We start from the raw sequence: 11327 nt of genomic DNA, 5'->3' as shown, positions 1-11327 counted from the left end.
GGGCCACTGTAGGCCCTATGCACCCGCCGGTCGTCTCGTCCCAGGCCCGCGACTGTCAGACCTGTGGCGACGGGTCAGCTTACAGGCGTAGAATGTTCTGGAATAAGGAGTATCGTATGGGATAGGCCTTACCATATTGTAACTACTTATACAGAAGTAGAACTAGTCAATTGAAGGAAACTATCCGATAGTAAATGGGAAGGACTCCAATAGTACTCAACTAGAACTTTTCATGTAACCCTGTCCCCCCGGACAATATAAGGGCGGGCAGGGACCCCTCCAAAACACACGATTCACCATCAATCCTAGAGGCAATACGGACAACCACACAGGATGTATGGTATTATGCTCTCGGCAGCTCGAACTTGTATAGATCTTTGTGTTCCTTGCACCATCGCATTTCTGATCTCGGCGAGTCCTTGCCTACAATCAAATACTCTAGGGATACCCGTAGTAGGCTTGGCAGTAAAACACCGACAGCCGGCATGCCGGTGTTTTACCGCCAAAGCTCTTGTTCATCATCTTCTTCATTGAGCTCAGCGTGATGTTGAGTGCTTGAGTGTTTCCTAGGCGGTTCCAACAGACCTCAGGTGCATGTTACCTTAGTCCATAGAACCACCGCGCCGCTAAGATAGGAGATGCAAGGCACTGTGACGATGACCACCTTATCCCTGAGACCTGCAGGGCAGTGCAATGGGAGCTGCCTGCTCGCACCTGCCACAGCACGGCAACCACGTATTTCTTGGTGGCGTCGGCAGCAGAGGCAAACCACGCTGCATCGCCAGCAAATGCAACAGTGTTCAGTGGCAACATTACACAATGATAAGGTTGACGATCGCTTGGGCAAGAATCCATGCAATTTTCATCCTCCTATATGGGGAGATTTCTTCCTACACTACTACGACGCAGCAGCTTCCTCCAAACAGCAGGTTCATCGACTTTCATATCTTTTATATTGGGGCTGTCAGGATCCTTTTTTTTTCTAGAACAATAGTGACCTGACTTTGGATATAAATCCAACAGGGATGTTATCTATCCCTGCGACCCTGTCGCTCTATATTTTCATTATTCCAGTCGCTCCTGCCCTCTGCATTCTACAGGCCAACTCCCTGGTTTCAACCACCATGAAAGCCCAGTTTACAATGCTCTTTTACAGTTTTATTGCTACTGTGATGGTTCGCATTCTGCACGATCCCTTTTGATGTCCCTGGCCATGAAGACAATCCCTCCTTTCTACACATGCATGAACACATGCTTTATTTTGACGAGATTGGTGCAACTAATACAGCCATCGGTTCAGAATTCGAAAGGACTCATGAATTTTCCATGGATATCCATAGGGCAAATAAGGATATCCATAGTGTTTCATAGTTCTTTTCGAAACACTATGGATATCCTTTTTCCTTTTCCTTTGTTCCCATATAAATAAATGTTTTTTCTTTCTTTTTTAGTAGTGCCCTTGCGTTGCTACAGGTAATATAATAGACGTATATATTACTGTCAACTTTGTGTTCGTTCGCTCTGTGTCGTGATTGTGTGAGAGATTGATTGTCTGTGTTCCAATTGGAATCCCGAGTTCTGTTTAGGATTGAGATATTGATTTGTCTGGACTATGATTAGGATTCAGATTGATGAACCAAGTAACATTACTTTAGAAATAATGAAGATAGAGATAACCAGTAGGGATTCCCCCTCCTGTTTCGTCAAAAAGATTGATTACACGTGCAATATGCCTCAACAGACAAGTTTAAATCTGCATCATGTGACAATAAAAATACAATAGTTTGTTAAGTCATATGCTTCCTTATTATGAAATATATGTTCGCAGCGCATGTACATGTGAAATAAATTTCCCCCCTTCAGTTAGTAATATGCAAAGAAATATCTAGATTATTTTAGTTTGACATAATACAACCATATAGTCAACTAAAAGTTCAATATATTATGTGTTTATTTGGCAGAGCTCTTAGAGCAGCATCTAAGTTGAACCTAGAAATACCTCTACTAAATAGTTAAATAGTATTTTAGATAGAAGTGATTCTATGATAGTTATGTGACGTAATTCTCTGAAATAAACAGATAGAAAAAAAAACTAGCTTCTTCTAATTCACGATCTCAAACAGAATCCCCTTCCCATAAAGTTTATGGTAGAGAATTATAGATAATTACTTTCAGACACAGAAAAAACATTTTTAGGGACGGGTAAATTTTTTTTTAGGGGTGGGTGTGATACCGCCTCTAGTTTGTGTAGCTAAAAATCAATTCAAGTAATGTGGCCGCCATTTGTAGGGGAGGGTCATACCAGCCTCTAGCTTGCGTAGCTAAAAGTCCATTTGTTGGGACATGTAACATGGCCGCCCCTACAAATGCATTTGTAGGGGCGGGTCATAGGATCACTCACCCCCACAAATCGATTTCTAGAATTTGAAAAAAAATAGAAAAAAAGCTCGTTACAATTTCTTTGATGAGATATGCACGCTTGCAGAAACTGGGTTTGAAAGGCTTACCTAAAGCCTCACACGTACCCTCATTTTCATCATACTACACAATCATTTGTGACTCTATGGAATATGCTATTCTTTTATATTAACTCCAATATTAATTTGTAGGAGCGAGTGAGCCCATGGCCCGGCCCCAAAAATCTATTTCCTGGGCGGGTCATGCCATTGCCCGCCCTACAATTTTTTTATTTTATTCCAAAAGTTCATTCAAATATTTTAAAATATAGTAGAAGAAATAAAAAATTGAAACTTCTACACTATGATTATTGTGAACTATAGATACAGAAAAAATATGCCAAAATGTCAAATATATTTCAGTGTATATAAAGGTTAAGATCGTGGAAACTTGTAAATGTGACTTGAGTTGTATGAGATACTATATAGTCATAGCCATATATAGGGCACAACTAGAAAATGGTCTTGTGATACTAAATGTTGTTAAATAAATAATGTGTAAACTATAAAATTTTAGATCTTACAACTAAAACTTTGATATGGATCTACTCTATATTCTACATCCCAGGTTGTTTGAAAACAAATCAAAACATGTAGGTTTTAAAAGTAGAGAACATATAATAATTTTTTGGACTATTAAATGATCTTAAATTAAAAAGTTGTCAACTACAAAATTTAAGATCTCGTCGAGCTCTATATTATCTTCATCCGAGATCAAATGAAAAGTTATATTTTTTTGTATGAGAACATTTGTAGTGGCGGGTCATGGCGTCACCCGCCTCTAGAAATGGATTTTTATGAGCGGGTGATTCCACCACCCACCCCTAGAAATAATGGTCATTTCTAGGGGCAGGTGACGTCACCTGCCCCTAAAAATAGTGGCCATTTCCAGGGATAAATGACATCATCACCTATCAACTGCTACAGTAGGTCTGTTTCATTTATAAGAGCGGGTCATATTTTAACCGGCCCCTAAAATAAATGGGTTGTTGCTACAAATTATTTTTGTATCGTAATTCTCTTTATAGAAAATCAGCTTTCGTAGAGAATCAGTAGCATGTGTTAGCACATAACTGAAAAAAAGGTAATGTGCAATATCTGCTCATCGACATCATTTCAATGCTTGAGGTAGAATCAAAATTTACTGAATATGTTCAATTTATTTTTAGAATGATTTGTCAACAGTATTGGCAATACATTGGACATAAATCATTGGAGAGCATTGGACATCTTGCACATGGTGTCACGTGAAGGGTAGAGCAGGATTCAATTGTGTGGCCCACAAGGATCAGACAACATAGGCATCTGTTGGCTATGGTGGAGCAGGTGGTCTCATTTTTCTGGTTGATTTCAGAAGTGAAACAAGAACACAACGGTGTCTTTCCAAATTATTGATGCATAACTGGGTCCCATGTGTGTGCGTGACTGTTTCAGTCAGTGATGTGGATTCTGTCATTCTGTGCATCATTCGAAGGGAGATAACTGAAAACATTTTCATGATTGATACAGCTAATAATATGTATAGTGTTCCTATCTAAGCCATTATTAATAATATATGTTATATATGCTCAGTTTAAATACTATTTTAGCAGACGTGGATGGTAGAACGAGCAGATGAAGTGACGCAAGACGTGGCAAAAATAGTAGCAAGTTCAGTTGCTTGGGACCTTCATCATAGGCTACAACTTATCGATGCGCTGGAGCGTCTGTGCTGGGATCATTTGTTCGAAGATGACATTAATGCTGCACTGACTCAAATTAGGACAGTTAATCTTACTTCCTGTGATCTTCACACGGTAGCTATGTGGTTTTATCTGCTTCGTAAGCACGGACACAGAGTTTCACCAGGTAATTAAGATATACATGTATGGATCAAGTTTCAAATAAATAACACTATAGATTTTCTAGATCTTTTGTAGGTATCTGTTGTTATACAAGCTGTTTTAGATCGAGAATTTGAAGATAATTAATCTCCGTGTCAAAGAAACAAGTCACCAAAAATCAATAAACTTGTGTAGAAATTCATGTCACTAATTACTGGATAGATGGATGAAATAAATTATATTAATCCTTTCATCATAAAAGTTAATAGAAAATGAGGGCGACATGGAATTATGTTTATTTTGTTAATTTCCTTTAATGTTTATATCCATCTATTACATTAATTTTAATACCGATATTTGTTATGTAGTAGTGGTTCTTTTTTATACTTGTCCACATTAAGTTAGGTCTTCTATTATATTTTTACTTACTTCCTCTGTCTACCCATGTAAGGCAAATTTTGAAATGAGAAACTATGTAGTGAAAGATTCGATTATTTTATTGTTTACTACTCTTGTAGTATGTTTTCAATTGCTACTAAATCAGTGTTATCATAAAGCAATTCAAATATGAATCCATTGATCCAAGTTGTGTACACTAAACATGGATATATTTTTAATAATTCTTGATAGGATTTACTTTCTGAAAATAAAATAAGCCTTATATTGATGGACTAAGTGAAATATTAATTTCACAACTACTGTTTCATGAATCTGATGTTGTATCATTTCAGATGTGTTTGTGAGGTTCAAAGATCAAGAGGGGAGCTTTCTTGCGAACAATCCAGTGGAGCTATTGAGTCTGTATAATGCTGCACACCTCGGAATACATGGAGAGATAATACTAGATGAAGCCGTAGTATTTACCAGAACTCATTTAGAAGCAATATTACCCTCGCTGGAAGGATCATTAGCACATGAAATCAAATGTGCACTTGAGATTCCCCTCCCTAGAAGGGTAAGAATTTACGAGTCAAAGTATTATGTCTCCACATTTGAGAAAGATGTTACAGTGCATGACACAGTACTGCAACTTGCAAAGTTAAATTCTAATATTATGCAGTTGCATCATCAGCAGGAATTGGAAATCATTACAAGGTGTAGTACTGCCATTGTTTAAAATCTGTCCCATATATTACGATTTCAAAGAATGAAAATCATTACTAATAAAGAACATGGATTCATATATAATTCTAATTTTATTCTTTTACTTTAGTTCTTAAACACCTATACTAATGAATAAGGTTTTCAAAACCAAGCAGATGGTGGAAGGGTCTAGAGATTGAGTCAAAGCTTCCATTTGCCCGGGATAGAGTCGTTGAGTGCTATTTTTGGATGTCAGGAGTATATTTTGAACCATGCCAGTCACGAGGCCGAATCATATTGACTATGATGATTGCTATAATCGCCATATTTGATGATATCTTTGATTACTATGGAACTATGGAAGCGTGTGAGTTACTCACCAACTGCGTAGAAAGGTTTGTGCCTGCTTGCCTGATGAGAAATATTTTCTATGCTACATAATAAATTAAAATTTTGAATTTCTTTTCTAAGTTCCATGCAAAGAATCACTAAAGTGAAATTGGTATGTCATTTTTAGGTATTTAAGTATTGCATCCATGAAAGATGAATCAGGACCCGCTTATGTCTAATTTAATAAAATGATATCCATTCTCTGAAATTCTGAACTAAACTTTTGCTGAATCTTTATATTTTTGTATCAATTTCTCATGTGTTTTATGCAGTGGGTTTCCATGTCAGATAATTGCAACACATTTAACCTATATCTTCTATAAGGCACATAACTAAAAAAAAATTATCACCAACCTCAGTTTTGAGTGACTCTAAATGTACTCATAATAAGAACTTTGCATGCACAATATATAATTATGGATGACTCGAATCCCGTGAAGGATACATTGTTAGTATGTTAGCTCTCTTTCTATTGTTTTGTGGACACATGTAAGTATGCAACATTCATATATTTGGTGGGAAATAATAAATCGCAGATGGGATACAAAATTTGGTGATGGACTCCAGGATTGCATGAAGCATGCGCTTGGAAAAAATTTTGATAGCTATGAAGCCATGGACCATGAGCTAGCGCGGGATGAGAAATATAGCATGGCCTACCTGAAAAACTTTGTATGCTATTACAATTCCCTTCTTACTATTAAATCTATATATACATCTTCAACTAAAAGTTATACAAAAAATGTATATTTTGATATTATGATATATATATATATATATGTGAATTTCCTTATGTACTAACTGGTATAGATCTGCAGACAATAGATCTGATTAGAGGCTACAACAAGGAGGTAAAAATGCGTGAAGAAGGATATATTCCAAGAACGGTCAATGAGCATCTACAGGTTTCACTAAGGACTGGTGCATGTCACCTGTTGGCGTGCGCTTCCTTTGTTGGAATGGACGACATAGCAACGAAGGACTCTTTTGATTGGGTTTCTACCATGCCTAAAATTGTAAAGGATCTTTGCATAATATTGAGACTATTGGATGATCTCCAGTCATATGAGGTAATGCTTATTTCTTGGGTCTATGCTCTTCTAGCAGGTGCTTATGAGATTCTCAAACAATATGGCTACATTAATGCATTACGGTTTCACGTGTGTGTGTGTGTGTGTGTGTGTGTGTGTGTGTGTGTGTGTGTGTGTGTGTGTATTATAATCACTCTTCCTTAATTTTACTGAAATTGTACAAGGTGTTTTATGATTACATTACAAATTCAAACTTGTGCATGCAGCAAGAGCAACTAACGCCTCATGTTGCTTCAACCATCAAAAGCTACATGAAAGAGCACAATGTCTCAATTCAGATTGCACGCAAGAAGATAGAGGAACTTAAAGAGGATACATGGAAAGATTTTAACCATGAGTGGTTGAACCCTGATAATGGAGTGCCCAGGCAGCTACTGGAGAGCATATTCAACATGACCAGGACGATGGAATTCATGTACAACCAGGATGATAATTTCACTAACTGTCAGAACCTCAAGGATACCATCCATTTGTTATTTGTGGAGCCCTTTGCTATCTCCTTCTAGTACAGACAATTCCAACAAATAAAGTGTGTTGTCTAATGCCGAGGAAAGGAAGCCCATATCAACCGGCACCATGTTCCGCACTTTCGTGTACAATATTTTGTAATTTTAGTCATTGCGTGTTTGGTGTGTACTAGTATTTGAAACTATTTTTTTTAAAAATGGTATATTGCACTACTTAGAGGCACAATATAAATATGGGCACTTTGCACAGTACATTGATTAGTAGAATGCACATTTGCTATGCAAGAGAAAAGGCAAGGACTAGGAATTGTTGCCTGTCTTGCCTGCTTTGCGAGCCAGTCAGCCATATTGTTTGAGTCCCTGTTGATTTTGATGATCGAATGTTGCATCCCTTTAGTGATTTATGCAAACTTAGAAAGAATTGGTTGCAATGACCAATGACGAGGGTAATGGCATGATGATCTCCTTTTAGCTACAGCTAATGTATTTCGTTGTCTGTGAGGAAGTTCAACACCTGCAAGTTTAGTGCTGCAGCGAGCCTTGCACCTAGTAGTAATGCCCAATCTTCTGCTTCCAACGGCTCTAAGATTCATGGAGTTATTGCAACCTGAAAAAAGTATCCAGACGATAGTGTATGCCTCCGAGAAGAAAGTATGAAGACTCCGATCCCAGTTTGGTTCTGAAGAATCACGCTCTTTCATGGGAACAGGGGGTCTCGATCTTCCGTCAGGAGGATAACTATCGATTTGTCGACAATCCGACACAAGCGATCCGGCTTCAGATCAACAAGACTCGAGCCCGCAATCGAACCACCATGTCGTCTCTTGGTTATCAACCATGCACTGCCCGGTTGACCTTGCCACGAAGGCTAATCCTTGCCTGCGAATCGAAGAACACAAGCAAGAACAAGGAAGAACACAACCAAATTGCAGATGAATGATTAAACTCACGAGTTGGGGTCTCACAAACCGATCTAGCGGCGAACTATTCTGTACAGAATAAACAAAACCCAAACCCTAACAAGGGTGTGGCGGCTGCTAAGAAACTCCCTAGGGTCGTGCAAGACCCCTAGACGCACCCCTAATGGGCTCCAACACGATACAAGGCCCAAAGACCGAAAGACGGCGTCGCAGCGCCGGGACAGAAACTGGATGTCGAATCCTCGGACGATTCCCATCGACTCCGGATGAATTTGGGCCTGAAACTGGTGCCATTGGAAGCGACTTCAAATTATCTTTCCATCCATATAAAGAACGTCCAAATCTGACTCCATTTGCGACCTGGGCATCTGTTTTATTACTGAATGCTCTTGGACTCCGAATCAGACTCGAAATTGAATCGGTTTGGGCCTCCACCTTGGCTGGGGCGCCCTTGCTGGTCTCCAAAGGTGGTGGCCAAGGGGAAGGACGTCCTTGGCCATCTTTGAAGTCCTCTTCACATGTTTGAGACATCCTCCAACATGGGCCTAGCTCCCATGTGTGGATTGTACCTACAAGCAAATAATGACATGTACATGTGGAACCAAGTGAATTGTATATGAAATCATTATGCAAATGTAAGAACGAACTCACTTTATAATCAATGTTCATATCTGAAGGTGTCATGTGCTCATCACTCTTGGACAATCATGTACCTACATTGGATCAGCTTTGTAACGTACCTTGTGAATTTGGGTGATGGTGACTGGATTGTATTAAAGGATCCGGAGGAGTCATATCTTTTACCAGAGCCACATTTTAAGACATATCCATAGCTCTGGTCTCATGGAGCACTCTTGCAGGCGACCAATGAATATTGTTGAACCTATCATTACAAGATTTCCAAAGGCACCACAAGCTGGAAAAATCATACCTGTAGATGCTTGTGATGGTCCTTATTGCAATATTGTCATAACTTGCATGTGAAGCCCATGACTTGAAGAAGGCAGAGCATGAGCTTGAATTCCAATCACAGAAGAAAACCACACTATCTTGGCATATATAACTACACTAAAAAAACATGTGAATCACATTTTCTACGCCTCCACAACATGAGCAAGTTTTTTGAGTGCATCCACAACATGGGCATATATAAGCAACCACCAAGGATAATCTAAGCAACCTCCAAGCAAACGTTTTAACCCGAGGCTAGATTATTTTGTCTGCCCATACTTGACGTAAGATCTGCAGAACCCGCATGGGAATATTAGTGGGTGGTGAATTTGTTGCCTCCTCCACTGCTAGCATCTTATAGGGACTCTTGGAAGTACATTGTCCATTAGAGGTTAGCTCCCAGCATAACTTATCTATTCATGTACCTGCAATGATAGGAACATACACAAGGGCGTCCCAAGTTCGTTGTCCAAATATGGTGATAATTTTATCAGAATCCCAAGTTTTCATGTTTGACCGCCACAGATGAGAAACCCTATCCCGTATTTGATAAACTTCTTGCTCAAGGTTTGGTTTTTCATGCATTTGCCTCCAAAAAGGACTCCAAGGCTGATTCCAAATAAATATGTTGCCACATCAATGAATTGGATAGTGACATTTTGTTCAAGATGATACCTAATGCTAAGAATAGAGCTCCAAAAGGTTAATTTAGGAACATAAGTTGCAGCAGTCCATAAAGAAGCATGAGGATAATACTTAGATATGATTATCATTGCAACAAAATAATTTGAATTATGGACCAAGCGCCAAGGAGTGTTGATGAGGATACCTTTATTGACAAGCTCAAGATTTCTTATCAGTAGGCCTCTATTGATGGTCCTTAAGTGCGAAATCCGACCGTTAACTATATACTCATGATAAAGGAAAACTATATACACCTTACTCACATATTTTTATCACTATAACCTAGCTCCACAATTGTATGCCATCTAGCCATTTTAGGTTCACAAGTACAAAATATCAAGAGAACACACAGAAGATGCAACTAAAACACACAAAGATCTTGTCCTGCATCACACATATAAAGAGGGCCCATATGTCAGAAAAAACCAACGTTCCAAGAGAGCATCACCCAATGGATAAGATCAAGACCAACATGTCAATCACTGGCGAAAAGCGGTGGCTAGAGGGACCACTTGGGGCTCGGCCGAACCTAGACAGCGTCCCGTCCAGGTGAACTTTGGCTGGTGATTCAATCTTACCCTCCCAAGGTCGGTTTGACAAGTTTCCTTATGAAGAGATGGCAGGAACCGACCTCATAATATAAGTTTATCCGTGGTTGATATGCTATCTCGATAGTTTGTCATACCATTCCTTGTTTTATTATGGGTTATGTGGTTAGGCTAGACAATCCAGGTAAGAATATCGGTTCGTTGTGCTTTCAGGTTTGCTCTAACTCTTTACTTGTCCATGTAACGGGTTGGCAATAGGTGGTGATAGCCCTATCCGTCCAACACGCTTCGGCAGGTCTTGCGAAGTCACCCACATTCAGGTACTATGTAGGGGTTCTCAAAGATGTAATGGGGCTAGTAGGACCTAGTGCAGGACTGTAACGGGTGGGCAATAGGTGGTGATAGCCCTATCCGTCCAACACGCTTCGGCAGGTCTTGCGAAGTCACCCACATTCAGGTACTATGTAGGAGTTCTCAAAGATGTAATGGGGCTAGTAGGACCTAGTGCAGGACATTCACCATGATGTCTGGAATTCGTGGCACCTGTAGCCCTAACCATGTGTGTAGTATAGCCCTTGCTAACTTGAATAGATACTGTTCTATGCCTATGCTCCTGCTAACCTTAATGTTATTCTTTTTGTTGGGTATAAATATAAGGAATACCCATCGGGGCCGACCAGAAACTGCAGAAAGATATTCGGAACTTCAGTCTTGGGTTGAGGCCTTTGTATCTTGTTCAATCCACTAGGGACCTTCCTAAATTAAGTTTTACACCCCTCTATGCCTCTCCCACATATATAAACCATCAGCAACCGCCACTGAGTGGTTGGGTTTTGTTTTTGCAAGATATCTATCACTACTTCCATGAAGCGCGCATGCTGATCCAGCCGCTTGTCTTCTTGATTTCGGAACTG

At 39.4% G+C, this 11327-nt stretch overlaps 1 protein-coding gene across 8 annotated transcripts; it reads left to right on the top strand.

The window, feature by feature from the left end:
* The first annotated feature begins 576 nt into the window (after window positions 1–576).
* Window positions 577–7896, top strand: LOC120700550 (alpha-terpineol synthase, chloroplastic-like). Of its 8 annotated transcripts, none has more exons than XM_039984815.1 (8): window positions 579–929; window positions 4049–4304; window positions 5011–5374; window positions 5539–5757; window positions 6289–6424; window positions 6571–6910; window positions 6955–7414; window positions 7531–7896. In XM_039984815.1, the coding sequence occupies exons 1-7, from the start codon at window positions 639–641 to the stop codon at window positions 7347–7349; spliced, it is 2001 nt and encodes a 666-aa protein (XP_039840749.1). In that variant the 5' UTR covers window positions 579–638; the 3' UTR covers window positions 7350–7414; window positions 7531–7896. The 8 variants fall into 8 exon arrangements, with proteins under 8 accessions (XP_039840778.1, XP_039840743.1, XP_039840749.1 ...); XM_039984803.1 differs by having other exon boundaries at window positions 4046–4304; XM_039984835.1 differs by having other exon boundaries at window positions 580–929; window positions 6571–6822; window positions 7050–7414.
* The last annotated feature ends 3431 nt before the right edge of the window (window positions 7897–11327 follow it).

The sequence above is a fragment of the Panicum virgatum genome, chromosome 1K (genome assembly GCF_016808335.1).
Source record: "Panicum virgatum strain AP13 chromosome 1K, P.virgatum_v5, whole genome shotgun sequence".
Lineage (NCBI taxonomy): Eukaryota > Viridiplantae > Streptophyta > Magnoliopsida > Poales > Poaceae > Panicum > Panicum virgatum.
Note: the sequence above shows the minus strand (reverse complement) of the source record. Positions and strands in the feature narration are given on the sequence as shown.

Excerpts from the sequence above, each read along its gene's own strand:
- LOC120700550 (XM_039984803.1), top strand. The coding sequence starts at position 639 with ATGCAAGGCACTGTGACGATGACCACCTTATCCCTGAGACCTGCAGGG. Across the intron at positions 930-4,045 it reads CAGCTTCCTCCAAACAGCAG|CAGACGTGGATGGTAGAACG; the intron begins GTTCATCGACTT and ends ATACTATTTTAG. Across the intron at positions 5,375-5,538 it reads GAATTGGAAATCATTACAAG|ATGGTGGAAGGGTCTAGAGA; the intron begins GTGTAGTACTGC and ends AAAACCAAGCAG.